Source organism: Lepisosteus oculatus, chromosome 9, assembly GCF_040954835.1.
Source record: "Lepisosteus oculatus isolate fLepOcu1 chromosome 9, fLepOcu1.hap2, whole genome shotgun sequence".
NCBI lineage: Eukaryota > Metazoa > Chordata > Actinopteri > Semionotiformes > Lepisosteidae > Lepisosteus > Lepisosteus oculatus.
Window position 1 is genome coordinate 45509975 of NC_090704.1, and position 16211 is coordinate 45526185.

Consider the following 16211-nt stretch of genomic DNA (forward strand, 5'->3'; position numbering starts at 1 on the left):
GAACACACCTAGCGGAAATTCCTGGCAAAGGTCAAACTGCCGAGGGCGGAGTCTTCGGGCGGCCATTTTGGATGTGGCGATCGATTTCCTCTCAACGCTACTGACCTTCCCGTTGAACCATATAAAATCTTAAAATGTTTCTCGAAACAAACATTTAAAAATATGACCGATACATTTAAGGGATATTTGTATCAGATTTTAAAGTCAGATGACAGGTTTTTTTAAACCAATCCATTTAAAAGAGAACTTTCAAAGTTATGTTCAGCAGGACAGCAGACTTTTCAACAAATCACAGGATTGGTCACCTTTAATTGAATACAGGAATAAACAGTTTGCTAATGCTGTAACATTACGCAGGAAAAGCACATGGATATCAATCAATTCATAGGATTTAAAGTAATCCTTAAAATACCCGTTCCTCAATTCAGTTTTTAGGGTCCACCGATAAACATTTTGTAATACCCCAAAACCCATCGTAGTTTAAGTTCATTAACCTGAGGACAATACACAGAAACGCTTCATCAAAAACAACACAGAACGTGGTCTTTATTTTTATTTTATTTAGATGTGAAACGTTTCTTTTGGCTCCCTCAGGTCTTCTCGGCTGCCGTGATGTACTTGGCCAGGAAGTCCTTGATCTCGGAAACGTGCATCATTTCCTTGATGGAGGTGTCGCGGTTCCTGACCTGCGCCACCCCATTCTCCAGGGTGGTGTCGCTGATCAGCACGGTGAACAGCACCCCCATCTCGTCGTACCTGAAAACCACACAGGGCGCACTTGCAGAACTGATACCGTTAAGCATGAGCATTATGCGTGCACTGTAACTGTTCCCTCACTGTTACGAAGGTTTGTAACATTTGGAATCGCCAGTTGTGCATTTTTATTTTTAAAACAACCCAGTTTCTTAAATGGGCAGTTGTTTTAAGTCTCTGCTCTCCTGCAATGTGCATCAGTCACCCATTTGAGTCCCATATTTGTCGTTCGGCATGCTGCCAGCTCCACAGTGCCTCACAGGTGAGCTAGCACCGATTGGAGGGGCTTGAGCTCTCTCACCGAGGTCACTGCCAGCCTGCAGGCCCTTGGCAAGTCTCCGCATGTCCGAAACCAGGGAGAGAGCGCGCCCTGGCTAGCTAACACCTACCCAGCCCTGGCAGCACTCTGTCCATAGAGAGAACCCCGATCACAGCTGGATCTGAATCAAGATGCTCCCCAAGAGAGAGCTCTTACTGACGTTGCCCCATTTGTTTTTGTGTGGAGCACTTGGAGCAACTGCAATGAAGGGCAATATTAAAATAATACTCTGCTGGGTATTATTACTCCCAAGCCAAGCATGCAACTGGAATCCCTGAGCTAGTCATCTTGAGCAATTCAGTTGGCAAATTAGAGTGACATAAAATATTTAAGGAACAAGTAATAGGTTTATTCCCTGCTGAAAAAAGAAGAAAGAAAACAAAACACGTTTCGGCCGTGGAGCCTTCTTCAGGTCCTGACGCAGCTACCTACCTGAACTTTAAAATATTTAAGCTTGTTAAGCATTTAAGCAAAGTCTTTTTCTCTCATACAAGGGCTGCTCTCAAGGTCAGGAATGACCAGCTTACTTGGTGTGCAGCTGCTCCATGGAGGAAGGCATGGTCTCCAGGTATCCTGGCCACACAGATATTCCACTCTCCAGAAGCTCCTGGAGCAATCCCTCACACACCTACAGAAACGAAGCCAGCGTGGACATTACCGCGGTGACAGTCATCACATTTTTATCACAGCGTGTCAAAAGTTCCGACGCAGGAACAACAGAACTTGCTCATGTTGGTGCCGTTTTCAGAGCCAAATTCTAAGATCCATCCAACTCACGGATCAAAAGTCTCCCAGTGGGGACCTCCTGCTGGAAGGTGAAAATGTACTTTCAGGACTTTTTGCACGAACTGATCCATGCACCAAACCACTGACCGGAAACCAAGCGCAGCCTAGAGGTGTGTGGCTAGAAACTAACCAGCAGGCCCCGCTGCGTAGACTGCTTTACCCAGAAACCTACATGAAACGTCTCTCCGAGATATAAACTTTTATACAGACATAAAAGTTTGAAAACTGTTTCATGTCTTCAATTGAGATCTCGAGAGCAGGCGACGAGTACCTGCCGCAGCTCCATCGTGTGGCCCCGCCCCATGTTTAGGGCCACTTTGACCGGAGCCAGGCTGGGATGGAGCTTCAGCACCTGGAGACAGAACCAGAGCGTGGGAAGGGTTAGAGGAAAATGCACACTGGCTCGCTGGATTGAGGCATTCATTAACCTGGTACACAACAACAAATCACGGATACTGCAAAAACAAATAGCACTGCAAAAACCAAGACATTCCCTATATAGCAATTAAAGCCCAGAAAAATACAGACAATATATTTCTTTTGCAATACCAAAAAATGGGATTTAAATGTTATGCAGGTCTGTAAAGCGGCTTAGGATGAATCTGGGGTCTAGTATCTCCACACCTATCAGACTCTACACAAACACGTTCCAGGGGAACAAGAGCCAGGGGCGTCACCTTTCTCTGATGCAGCCTCTGCTTGCTGTCCACTTTCTTCACCTGCTGCAGAGAGTCGTACAGGTAGGCCAGCAACCCCCTGTCCATGTCCGCGCTGACAGAGATCACATGAGGCACCACAGACTTCCTCTCATCCCGACACTGAGGGGAAAACACAGACTTGTGAGTATATTCCTATGGCTCAGGAAAATGGGTTTCCTGTGGCATACTACTGCAAAGCAAGGTGAATGCACTACATGCACAAGGTGAAATCATGGGATAATGGGTGAATAGTCTGCCTCACTTCACTTCTGTGGTTTCATAAGAGAGTGTGAAAGGCTGGCTACTTTGTTTCTGATGTTACGGCAAGAGAGACCCCCGCTCTGTGCTGTTCTGCACTTGTAACTGCCCCTCCTTTGTCACCCTTATCTAGCTTCGCTGCTCGGACAGACCCATCTCATCAAACAACAACGAACTTGCAAAGCAAAGCACACAACTGAAAGCATCAGGTCTGGGAAACGTGCACGACCACAGACAGCCTATATGTTCACTTTTCCTCTAGCGGCAACTGATATCTCTGGACACCAGCAGGACTGGAGCGAAGCCAGGCCAAGGGACATGGGGACATGGGGACATGGGGACATGGGGACATGGGGACATGGGGACATGGGGGGCTCAGAGAGGAAGACCACCTGCAGCTTCGCCCTGCTGCCCTGGTGTCTCCGCAGCAGCTCCCTGTCTCCGAGGCCCAGCAGCGTCTCCAGGGGCTCCAGCCCCCAGGGGAAATGGTACAGAATCCTGACCCCCTTCACGGTCTTCCCCTCCTCCTCCTCCTCCTCCTCTTCAAACTCGCTACTGCTGAAGTTGGACGGGCCTAGAGCAAACTGAACACAGCCCGCTGTTAGCCTCTCGCACCGGGGCGCTCTACAGGTTACACAGATCCAGAAAAAGATTAATCATTTAGAAATGCAACAAATTTACAAAGCTATTAGGAGCAGAACGGCGATATTCTTTGTAGCAGAGGCAATGACAAGACATTGAACAGATATGGCAGTGGTCAATTCGTACTGCTGATGAATCCAATCGACAGGATTGATTGACAAGGTGTCAGCGACGGATGTCACAGGACAGGAGCGTGCCTGGCTAAGATGGGAAGCAATACAAGCTGTACATCTGTCACGCTTGCTCTGCGCCAGGCTGCTGTCGGGACTCTTGAGGAGAGGGACAGGGTCCTCCATGTCGAGCCTGGGAAGGCCTGTGCCTGTTCTCGGGACTCTGAGCCCCAGAGCAAACACCGAGTCGGGAAGGGCAGCAGGCGAGGGCCGGGACTGAATCGACATGGCCTCGCCCCGGTCACAGCCAGCGGAGTCCTGTCGCAACTAGACCCTGACCACCTGCACTTGGACGAGGGGTAGTGACACCCGGTCCATCACTGACGAGCTGCGTTCGGACGATTAGAAACTGCAGGCTGAACCAAGAACTCCAGGCACTGAGAAACCAGGCGCAGAATCAAGTCTCCACCATCTCAACGGGACAAAGGAGCCTTTTTCACGGTTCGTGGAGAACAACAGTTCCTATCTGCGTTTTTTTTTCTTTTCCTCGCACATCCATCATTCTCGCATCGGCCTGACGGTACTGAAGCGGCGGGACACGGAGCGAGACGCGGAAGAACTCTCAGGCGGACCGCGCTGGGGCGCCGAGCGCCAGGTTTCGGGGGGGCACCCACCTTCCTCCACCACAGCAGCCGCTGCCTCGCCCAGTAGTCGAGCCACTGCATGGCAGTGCGGGGGGAGCAGAACCACGCCAGCGACGCCTGCGTCACCTCGCCCGGCCTGCGGGGAACAGCGCACGGGTCAGGCCTCCGCTCCTCCCCAGAGCCGAGGAGCCTTTACACCAAGGGCTGCGGGAGCAGGGAACAAGCTACCCAGCCGTGTCGTTAAAGCCTTCCTTCCGGTAATAACTGGAAGTGATCGAATCAATTAGTGACAAAAAAAAACAAACGAGCCAGATGGACGTTAGGCGGCTCAATATGATTTGGATCTAGTTTAGGGATCTAGGATTGGGTTAAGCTGGTCCCACAACACTTTGTGCAGGTAAGAGTAAGGAGGAATAAATGGGACAGACAAACAGAAGAATAGACATGTGGGGAAACAGCCAGAAATACAGAGTACAGATATGCAGCTGCATCAGTGACAGTTCGTTGTTAAATTAACATTTAATTTAATTGTTTAATTAATTGTTAAATTAAGTTTGTTAATTGTCTGCGCTTTTGGACAGCTCAGCTACTGTTAACCGTCATCAAGGCCTCGGAAGCAGCTCGCCCATTTGATGAAGGTCTTGAGCGACTGGTGGTCAGGCGGGAGCCCACCTGGTAGTGCCCTCACTGCGCGCCACTACGGGCTGGTAGCACACCCCTGTCTCTGCCAGGCCGAAGGGCAGCTTCCTGTTGACCAGCTCCAGCGAGGGCACGTACTGGTCCAGAGCACCTGACACGACAAGAACCTCAGTCACACAGCTGGAGGGACAACATGGGTGCGGGGCTTCTGCTTCGGTCTTAGAAGGGGAAAAAAAAAAATCCATCCCTTTAGATCTGTTCCCTCCATACTAGCCAATGTGTCTCGTATCTTGAGAAAATAAGCATGCCTCTCTGGTGTCCCAAGAGTAATGAAGTCTCTCCAAGTTAAAACGCATCAGCTCTCTGAATTAGCCATTCCATGGGCTTTTAATACAAAACACCGGCAACAGCCAACGGCATTCGTGCCGATGTTGCTGTCTATTCCTTTCTGCTTAACGCTGAAGACACAGAGGCACGCAGGTACCTTCAAGCAGACTGCTGCGCACCGGTACGCCGTCAGTCAGGCTCCTCTCCACGGCTTCTACAAGCTCTTGCCTGCTGAGAGACTCCTGGCGCAGCGCGGACAGCAGGGCGTCCCGGTCCACCAGCCTCAGAGCCCGCTCCCGGGGTGTCGGGCTGCCCCGGCGCTGGTGCAGGGTGCTGATCCCAAACACCTGCGCCCGGGACATCACCACGGAGCCCCACCAGTGCTCCAGGATGTTCTTCTTCAGCTGCGTCCCCAGGGGCCCGTAGCTGTGGCTACCCCTCCGAAGGGAGTCCCCGTCCAGGTGGTCCGCCGCTATGAAGTGCCGGGATGCGCACAGCTGTCTCAGGGCGCTGGTGTGGTCGGGGTCTTCCCTGGGGCTGGTGCAGAATTGTCCCGGGAAGAAAAGAGGCTCACGCATCACAGTCCTCAGTCGCCTCCTCCTGGTGCAAAAGTACTGCCTGACGCAGTACGTCTGGGTGGCCCTCGAAGTATGCATTGTTCTGTCCCCAATAGTCCCACATCAAAATATATTTGACTTCCACAGGCGTCTTTGAAGATACTAATGTTGCAAACGTGGATAGGGAAAGTACCGGGGCACCCATACAGACGTACAGAAAAACAAACCCAACCTTTGGATTTAGTAGCTAGCTAATTTTTTCGCCATTACTGTTCCCGTTATGAATTGCAGTACACGACTCTTGCAACGCTCAATCCCCAGGCAGTAACGGAGCTAACTTGTATTAACGAACTGGACACAGGAGGCAAAAATCGCAGCAGTTTCATGAAGAGTTTACAACGCTAATGTCGAAATACTTAAATATAACCGCGACGATACGTAAAACATTACCAACGGTACTGAAGTACCCGAACGTCTCGGGTTTCTTTTTTTTAAATAAAATAGCCACGCTCGAAATTAAAGAAATTTAACGCTGTTAAAGAGAGACTGATCGCAAAACATGCCGCACGTAAACCGGAAGTTAAACGGGGAGCTTGCTCGCCCTGCGGTTAAGATGATACACGTGTTACGTGTGCGAACCACGCATCTTTGACTGTTAATTTTTTTATTTATGCTTAACAAAAGAACAAAAAATGACAATACAAACAAGAGTACATAGAACAATTCAAAACAAAAATATCGTCAGGGGTACATACTACTACATAAAATTCAAGTTATGAAAAAAGGTTCAACAAATGAAATAAAAATAATGTCCGCACCGCTTTCATATTTTTGCATTTCTAAATAGTCTGCAAATACCCCTTTACTTCCACTTTAAAATACTCAAACACAGGGTACCTCCCTGACCGCTTCATTTTATGTATGTGATAACGTGCCAGTATGTCTTTGACTATTAATGTGAGCCCGCTGCCATGGCTTGCGCCTGCTGGGAAGAGCAATGCGAAATATTAAATTATTTAAAAAAAAAACCAACAAAATCTTTATCAGTCTCCTGGAAAAGCCAGCACTGGAAGGGCAGGCTTACCGCTACACCGCCCATGATGCCCACGAAGAGGGCGCAGAATCGCTTCCGCTGCCATCGGGTCGTCATGTGACCTTTGACAAGTCTCTAATACCGACATGCCGTAATCTTTGATGCTACCCCCGAGAAAGTGGGGATTTTTTTTCAAAGGCAGCTCTTAACTGGAAAATGAAAGATGAAAATGCAATAGTAACCATATAAGGATTGTGTGTAAACCTCCCTGTATATCCTCCTACAATGTTATATTCGACCATTTTAACTGGAAATTATTTTGGACATGCTGCAGGAATTAACTTACAAACAAGGTTAAATAATTAACACTTGAAATTGTTCGTATTGTTCATAGGTTTTGTCCCGTTAAATGAACACTTTCTAGATTCCAACATGAGCAAGACCATTTACAGGTACGTGTGTTTTGTAAGGTTTGAAAATAATCTGGCATTTATTTGCTACCTGTTTATATACAAAGTTGTTTTGAATATATTTGCAAAACTTAATCTTTGAGCATTTAAATGTAAATGTTAGATTCAATTAGTTTTTACAGGATCTAAAATGGAAAAAAACATTGATTTATAATGAATCTGTTAGTAATTCTGCGTATATATCACATTCACAAACCAAAATGGCTACTCTCCCCTTTAATACTTTTAAATTGGAAATATTCCTTCAACTCAAAACTTAAAAAACAAGGCAAAAAAACACTTCTTTGTGGAAATTTTAAGTTTGTGTTCTGAGTAATTGCCTCTGGCAGCGTAGTGTTGTAATTTTTTTCTTTTTCGGATACCTCCTTTCCTCTATTTATTTGATGTTTAATAAGTCTGTCATACACGGTGACCGACGGCAGCATTTTCCGTAGGCGCCAGGCTCAGCTGCGCTTTAATTTCCTTTACTTCATACATGCTTGCCTACTGCGTAGTTCTCGCGGTCTTGCAGAATCGCTCACTGATTGACCGGCTCCTGGGCTCTTCCGGTGGACCTTTTTTTTCCCAGGTAATTTTCCATTCTCAATAAAAAGCGCTGGAGAAGTGTCATGACTGTGCGGTGGAGTCTCTTCTCCCCTGCTGTAGCACGAGTGTTTCAGAACAGGCCTTCAGCGGTCAGTGTCCCAAAGCCGCACATCAATTTAGTTTTTTATTGTATGGTTGTCCGACACCGTTTTCTGCACAGGGACGGATCCACTCCCGCAGTGCAGCCGCTGCCGGGGTGACAGCGGCAGTTCTGCAACAGCAGCCTCCCTGCTTTATCGCAGAATAAACTGAGGAAGCTTTGCCTTTAAAGAGCCGTCCGGAGCCGCATCTCTCTGTACGACCACCCGAGATAACGCCCGTGTGGAACCCGTTTAGCATATGTCCAACCGGCCTTCACTTTAAAAGATCCCAAGGCTAGAAACCTCTTCCTCCTTTTCATACTCATCAGTACTCTCTCCATATAAACTAGAGTAGTAGCTCAATCACTAGCAGCCTTTCCCAAAACAGCAACATGAAAATAGGGGTGTGAAATGTTTCTGAGCAGAGGATCTTGTTGACTGCTGGGTAATGGACATTTGCTCGCACATCTGCAAAGCCCACGGATTAACATCATTATCATACTCCATATAGAAGGCCCACCTGAACCTTTCACAGGGAGTAGGCCAGTACATAGGGCAATGTTAGTGGGGCTCTCCTACATCTCAGCTGCAAGCCCTTGCTTCATACTTGCACCAAGCAAAGCTGCAGCTTCCAGCATGAAGTCCAAGCCTACTCTAAACTTGAAAGCATCTTGGCTCCAGCTGTCCAGGTACATTAATAAGACCTAGAAAGTCAAATTCTGAAGCTGAAGACTCAAGGCTTACACTGTTCCTCTATGAACACCATGCCAAGACCTCCCCCCATCCCAATCACTCAATTAAGACCACAATGAAAAATACAAGTTTTTAGATGGTTTATTGGACAGGCCATGCTCTGCCTTCAGTTAAGATTCGAACATAACACTTTAAACATTTACAGCAATAAATCAAAAAAGGTTTGCATCACCTAGTACAAAAAAAAACTAAAGTTACATCTGAGGAATGTAAAATTAAATAAAGCAAAAAAAAAGTGCACCATTACTACTGCTGCACTGCAGACTCCTTATGGTTTTGTTTAAAGAGGCATAGAATGTTAGTTTCAACCCTGTTGTAAAAAAAATAAAAAAGTACAATTGCAGATCGAGAATGTTTGAATGTACAACCAGGACAAGAACTCAATAAATTACTCCTACATGTGTCGAGTGCAGTTTTACTGCGGAAATGCTGGGGGCATGGGGTAGGTCACCATGGGCTGTGGGGGTGGTGGCGGCTGAGGCTGCTGCTGTTGGGGGTTGAAAGGGAACTGTGGATGACTCATGCCATTCTGGGCGGCACCTGGATTGGCTGCTCCGAACTGTGTAGTCTGGAAATTCTGATTCCCAAAGGAACCCGCCTGGTTGCCAGCACCATAACTCGACTGTCCATTAGTGCCATAGCCATTCCCAAGGTTCCCAAAGGTGTTGCTGTTCTCAAAGTTGGCTCCCCCATAGCCGCTGTTCTGTGTCTTTGTGCCAAAGACTTTCTTTGGTCCACTGCCAAATCCCCTATCATCGTTATCCCTATCCCTAAAGCTACCAAAATCCCTCCTGCCTCCTGAATACCTATCCCGACGGTCATCTTTAAAGCCACCTCTACCTCTGGAACGACCTGCAAGAGAAGTTGAACAGGAATGAGAAGTGACTTGGTTAAATGTGCCCTCTGGACAGGCACATTTATAGGTTCACCAGGAGACCCTGGATGCTGGAGCAAGCGATGGTGCTCGCGTCCAGCACACCTGACCATTCGAAACAGAAGGCCAGAACAGAAAATTGCAGGGGGTGTGGTCCGTCCACCTCTTATACAGAATTGGGTGAAATTTAACTGCATACCAACGTTGTGCATGTACATCAAACTTTTGCGGTGCCTGGAAACAGCAGGCACACAAAACATACTTGACATGAGATATCCCCTAGTCCCCCACACACACATCTACACAAACTCAACAACGAAATGTGTAACATTACCTCCTCTGTCTTCCACCATCTGGATGAGCTTGGGATTGATGGCTTGATTAGCCTCTCGGAGTACAGAGATGAGGTCGTTCGCTTGTTTAATGTTGCCGGGGGTAAAGAAGGTGTAAGCTGTGCCCGTTTTGCTACTGCGGGCTGTTCTTCCAATGCGGTGGATATAGTCTTCAGAAGAGTTAGGGTAGTCATAATTGATGACAAATTTCACATCTTCCACATCTGTAAAGTGTTGCAGTGTGGCAAAAAGGAATGCACAGGATTTTGCACACCACAACAGCCAGACCAAAAACACAAGTTAGCAAAACTGGGATACCCAAGATGCTAGCAGGGCTGCAAAGAACACCGTTAACACACCAAGTTTTACTCCATGGGAATACTACTGTGGGAAAAGAGAAACGATGCACACTCCATTTGCTGCCCACCGTAAAAACCCACCTGATTTCTTTCCTCCCTCCCATTCAATTAAAGAAAAAACGGTTTGAGTTCTTACCATTAAGGAGTATGCATTCACTAGTCCATTCCCAAGTCAGCGACTCCCCACAAATTGTCAAGTGACATCCAGGTGCTTCTACGCAGTAGGGCCGCTATGTGCCTCCTCATGTGCCAATATAGGACCTTACAGTTCGTAAGCCTCTGAAGGTCCTTTTCCTTACACATTCATTAGAAGCTTGCTATAAGGGCCACACTGCTCGTCTTGCCAAGACCATATAGACCAAAAAAGGACTGAGGGGGACCAAGAAAAAAAAAAAACCCTGTCCACCCCTGAACTAAGTAGAAAAAAAATCCCTCGAGTCTCGTCTAGGCAAGATCTTCCAAGAAGCCAGTGTTCACTTGAGAAAATGTCTCTCGTTGGCAGGTCTCGACATGACTTAAAACGCAGGCGAGGGAGGAACTTGATTGATCATGGAATTTAGAGCGAGCTCTTATCCCCCTTCTGCTCTCAACTAGTTGTCCCACTGTCAATATAACGCGTGCCAGTTGCCACCAAATTTCTATAAGAACAGGTGTATAAAATTGCCGTGGGACTGCTCTCTCCACTTTGAGAATACCAGCATTTTGAAACAGCTTAACATCTGTTTTCAAACACCCATGCTTTGACAAGCCACACAAGTAAGACTTCCCCCCCCAATCTCAAACCAAGATTATATAGTGCTCTAGAGCAAACATGCAAGGCATGGACCAGCACAAAGGCCAAGTTTGAGTTGGAACAGGGCTGGGTGAATGGCATTTCATGTAAATCCATGGACAGAGAACAGAGTATAAGGCTGGCCACACCGCCTTTTGAAGATTACTGGCACACTGCTGAGCTGTCACCTCTCTACTCGACTGGGTGGCAGCCAGTCGATCACTTCCAATAGTCCTCCATCCCCCTCTCGAGGCCTGGGACTGTCATGCCTAGGCCCTGCCACAAAGACTGCACCTTTAGGTGAGAAAAACTCAGAAAATGCATAGAAGTTAAAGAAAGCAATACACTTTCTTTAAAAAAAATTAAACAGTGGTACCATCAATGTAAAAAAGTGGTACTATTATTAAGGGGACACTAACCTAGACCTCTGGATGCGACATCTGTTGCAATGAGGATCGGCGCTTTCCCATACTTGAATTCTGAAAGAAGGAAAAACCCCATGAGGTGACCCCAAAACTCCTCGGCAGCCACCCAAGAACAAGGTTGTGCTTTGGTAGTTTAAAGTCTTACCATTGAGAACCCAGTCTCGTTCCTGCTGACTTTTGTCTCCATGAATACCCATTGCTGGCCAGCTGGAAGGAAAAAAAAAGCCCACAGTAAGTCTTGCAAGCAAATAAAGATACCTTGAGGACAGTCTGATCTACTAAGGAATTAACATTCCTATGGCAATTGCATACAGCAAAGCACAATGGGCACCTAGGACTAAAATGCCAGGCACTCATTGTAGCCAAATTGTGAACTCTGTGCTTGCAGAGAAGATACCAACTGGAAGTTATATTCAACTGTTACTCCAGTGGGAAGGAGGCCTTGAAGCATCCCTGAAGATATTTACCCATCTCTCCTCATCCTCCTTGTGAGGTCATCACAGCGCCTCTTGGTCTCCACGAAGATGATAGTCTTGTTCTCCTTCTCGCTCATGATTTCCTCCAACAGACGAAGAAGTCTGAAAGATTCCAAAATTTGTGAAATGGAGGGTTAATCCCAGTTCTCCCATTTTTAAATTCAAACAATGGTTGTATCACCAAACAAGGAAAAAGTAAAAGGTAATCATTCCATGCTGAAGAGAGAAGAAACGTTGAGGCTGTGGAGCCTTCCATTTTCAGCATTGAAAGAACCTTTACTTGTTCCTTTGCAGCCTATATGCATGTTGATGCAGCTCCCTACTTGAACAGCTATCACCAAATAGTTACATACACGCAAGGAAATGTACTGCTAAACACCCATTCCAAAAGGTTAAATCTGCTGCTAAGGGAGGGGCCCAACCAGCACCAGCTTATTTGCAAGACAACATCTGCTGCAAGATGCCAGTCTGTCTGGAGTCCCAACCCAACTCAAACAGGAACAACAGCTCTGGAACTCACTTGTCATCCTTCTCCCCATCATTGCACACATCCACAATCTGCAGGATGTTGTGGTTGGCACTCAGCTGCAGTGCCCCCACATTGATCTGGACATACTCCTTCAGAAAGTCCTCCGCCAGTTGCCGAACCTCCTTCGGCCAGGTAGCGCTCCACATCAGGGTTTGCCTGTCCGGCTGGAAGGGGGGAAATAAAAAGTCAATTTGTCTCCAGCATTAACCCAGCAAGACCTTGAAGCTTCGGGAGTGGGAAGACCTACCCTGATCTGATCTACGATCTTCCTGATCTGCGGCTCAAAGCCCATGTCAAGCATTCTGTCGGCCTCGTCAAGTACCAGGTAAGTGCATCGGCGGAGATTCGTCTTTCCGACTTCCAGGAAGTCGATGAGCCTTCCAGGTGTGGCAATGCAGATCTCGACGCCTACAAGAGGTGGAGAAGAGCTCTTTATCTGCTCCCAGAAGGGTGAAAACCACAGCAACGGACCCGAGCAAGACAAGTATGGACATACCTCTCTCCAAGTCACGGATCTGAGGTCCTTTAGGGGCGCCCCCATAGATGCACGTGGACTTCAGTCTGGAGGCTCTACCGTATTCAGCAGCAACCTGCTGGACTTGCTGAGCCAGCTCTCTGGTTGGAGCCAGTACCAGGCACTGTAAGAAGGGGGTTAGAATATATTAGAATATAGGATGGAATTTATTTAGGTTGGCGAAACATTAACACTTTAAAAAAAAAAAATCGCTGTGTAAACTGAAACACTTACAATGGGACCATCTCCATGTTCAAGGAATGGTTGGTGGTTGATGTGTACAATTGCTGGCAACAAATACTGCAACAAAAGAATTTGAACATTATGGAACATGGCATTTAATAAACATGTTAAGTTAATTGAATTCAGTTAACTTAAGGACTATTACAATCAAAGAAAAAGACTACATTATATTGACTCATGTGGATGGGCAGGAGTCAGATCGACAATGGGCTGCACGGTGTTCCAAATGGGGGCAGTGAGCAAGTGACCAACCTTTACAGGATTACCATAATCTCCAACACGAGAAGCACATTCCTAGGATTCTGCCACCACCTTCCACACCTAGACTTGACATCAGTTAAAACCCTTCCTATAAGGCGTCACGATTGACCTTACCGAGAGCGTTTTCCCAGATCCAGTCTGTGCAATCCCAACCATATCCTTCCCACTCAACGCCACCGGCCAGCCTTGTGCTTGAATGGGGGTAGGTTCGGTAAAATTCTGTTTGGTGATCACGTCCATTACATAGGCTGGAAAAGGAAGACCGATTTAGACTTGAACGAGGACTTCAAAGCACCTTCAAGTGCACTTAAACCTTTGAAGCACAAAAACAGGAAGCGTGCTCCGTTTGCATCCTGGCTCAGACTTACATGGGAAGCTTGCTTCATGGAACTTCATTATGGGGTTTGGACAATCCCTGCACTTCACGGTGACTTCCTTGCTCCTCCTGTACTGCTCCACTTCTTGCTGCAGTAAGAAAATAAGCCCATTGAGGAAAAAAAAAACTGACCACCCTCCAGAGCTACAGCGTCACACAGCCGCCCAGTCCAGCGGCCCTCGTCCGGCACGTTCTCATTTACGCAAGTCTTCCAGCTGGACAGTTACAGGAGCGAAACACCCCGGGGGGGATAACGGAGACTGAACCTGCAGGTGAGTCTTCACACCTACTTTCTCCCTTCAAGGAATCCCTAACTGCTTCATCACCAAGTCCTAAATCATTTTTAACCGGGGGGGGGGTATCAAGAGATAAAACAGCAACGGTCTCAGGACCCGCATCGCAACCCCTGGAGGCTGCCGCACCCGTGCGGGCGACTCACCGCGGTCCTGCGGGTCACGTCGGCGTGCTCCTTGTAGAAGTTCTTCTCGAACTTGGGCAGCTCGTCCAGGTTCCAGTGCTTCTTCCGCAGCCGCTCGCCGGGGTTCCCGAACTTCTTTCCCGGGGGGGCCCCGCCTCGGCTGCCCCCGAACCGCGGCGCGCCGCCAAAACTGAAACGACGGCAAAACGGGAAGCTCAACAGACGGAAAGACGTTTTTATGTAAAAAAAAAAACACAACGAAAACGGCAGAAGCTCTCTCCGAGATGGCGGCGAGAAATGCGTCTCGCTTGGGTAAAACAACGGGGCCACGTAAGCGCCATCATTACAGTGCCATGGGGGTGGGGGATTCGTCTTTAAAAGATTAAAGATGAGATTCCGGCAACCTGCACTGAAAAGATTCGGCTCCGCGACGTCCCTGTGCGAATCGCACCCACGCCTGCCCCCCTTTTTAAGATTTGTTTCTGCGTCACATTTTAAGCCGCTGCCATTTTGCTTCTGACCAGCAGAGGAACAAAGACGCCGGCCGGCCGGCATTTTGTCTCCACATCTTTGAACCCGTCGTCACATGGCGAGCACACCGGGGAGGGGGGAAAAAAATGGAGGAATGTTTTTTTTCCTCCCACACCCGCATTTCGGACCCAAGCCCCGAAATCCACGTCACTCGTTCACAGTCAAACTACAACACTAACAGTTTTAAACTAACGAGACGTTTCAGACACACACGCACACAGATTAGTCGATCGTCGTTCCCCGGGAAAAACGACCTATTATTTCTAAAAAAAAAAAACCCCGACTACTAGCCACACTAACTCACAAGCAGAATAATCGGCGCAAAATACACAAACCCAAAACATACATCACGTTTTATTTCAAATCAAACTCGTGTCAGCCATTTTACATTCGTACCCCCCGACTTACCCTCTATCTCTCCCACGGTCTCTGTCAGAAAAACCAGGCATGATGCGGGAAAAAGAAAGCTTGGGATTTAAAAAATAGATATATATATTCTTGCGTTACAGCAGCGTTTAACTGGCTAATTTCTTAAATTTTCGACTTCCTAGGCGGGATCCTTCCTCTCAGTTGCCGGCAGTGGTAACGCTGAAAATGCCGGTTCCTCGCGCACAGAAGCCGGTTTATATAGCAACAGGAAACGGAGCCTCGCGAGACCGCAGCACACATGGCGTATCCCTCCGCCTGCAGCCGGTACTATGACCTCACGCTGCTCTGTTGCGCGCAATGGCGGCCGAGCTGGATGGGGTTGGAGAGCAAGCGTTTCTGTTGCATTACACAAACAAAAGTACTGTGGAAGTGGCAACTACAATGACCAATTTTCTGTTTTGCTCCATAAAATGCTATATAACGTAGGTGGCTTAGGATCTTTTTTTTTTGGGGGGGGGGGTTGTTTGGTTATTTTAAACGCGTTCTTTGTTATTAGAAGTTAATCGTCGTCGTCACTTTAGTAGTTGGTCTGAGTCCAAAAACAAAACAAAAAAATACGACAGGAGTGCGTCGGTGCGTCGTGTTAACCGCCTTTAGAGGGTCTTTCACTATTGTTGCTCGGTGTGTGGGGACGTGGGGCACATTCGCAATCGTGGTCACAAACGAGACGAGGTCATTCAGGCCAGAAAGCCCGTTTGGTGGGTGGCAGTGAATTGATCCGGGCGCCCCATCCGCCCGTTCCTGAAAGAAGCCGGGGTGTCGGCTTTGACAACGTGGTTGAGTAGATTGTTCCACGCCCTCACGCCTATTTGTGTAAAGCAGCGCCAAATGTTGGCGTTTCTAACCACCCACACACCCCACCCCGCCCAGGAAATTTACACTTTTTTAAAAGGTTTTTATTATTTTTCAAATGCAAAAAGGGGAAGGAAATACAACAACCAGGGGTATATACATAAACAGGAAGAGGTGTTAGTGGGGCCAGCAGGGGGCGCTCACCCTGCAGTCCATGTGGGTCCTA

General features: G+C 47.7%; 2 protein-coding genes across 3 annotated transcripts; both read right to left on the reverse strand.

Moving 5' to 3' along the window:
* Positions 1 to 540: 540 nt before the first annotated feature.
* polg2 (polymerase (DNA directed), gamma 2, accessory subunit) lies at positions 541 to 6808 on the reverse strand. Of its 2 annotated transcripts, XM_069194625.1 has the most exons (8): positions 5334 to 6808; positions 4883 to 5000; positions 4241 to 4346; positions 3207 to 3398; positions 2536 to 2676; positions 2130 to 2210; positions 1600 to 1700; positions 541 to 756 (listed from the first exon to the last, which is right to left on the reverse strand). In XM_069194625.1, exons 1-8 carry the CDS (start codon positions 5830 to 5832, stop codon positions 591 to 593), a joined length of 1404 nt encoding a protein of 467 aa, XP_069050726.1. In that variant the 5' UTR covers positions 5833 to 6808; the 3' UTR covers positions 541 to 590. The 2 variants fall into 2 exon arrangements, with proteins under 2 accessions (XP_069050726.1, XP_069050727.1); XM_069194626.1 differs by lacking the exon at positions 3207 to 3398.
* A 1904-nt stretch (positions 6809 to 8712) lies between these two features.
* Positions 8713 to 15373, reverse strand: ddx5 (DEAD (Asp-Glu-Ala-Asp) box helicase 5). The gene is made up of 13 exons (XM_006635210.3): positions 15173 to 15373; positions 14255 to 14423; positions 13808 to 13904; positions 13554 to 13687; positions 13170 to 13235; positions 12918 to 13059; positions 12669 to 12829; positions 12413 to 12585; positions 11884 to 11994; positions 11562 to 11623; positions 11411 to 11470; positions 9863 to 10084; positions 8713 to 9506 (listed from the first exon to the last, which is right to left on the reverse strand). The coding sequence occupies exons 1-13, from the start codon at positions 15211 to 15213 to the stop codon at positions 9070 to 9072; spliced, it is 1875 nt and encodes a 624-aa protein (XP_006635273.2). The 5' UTR covers positions 15214 to 15373; the 3' UTR covers positions 8713 to 9069.
* Between the last annotated feature and the right edge of the window lie 838 nt (positions 15374 to 16211).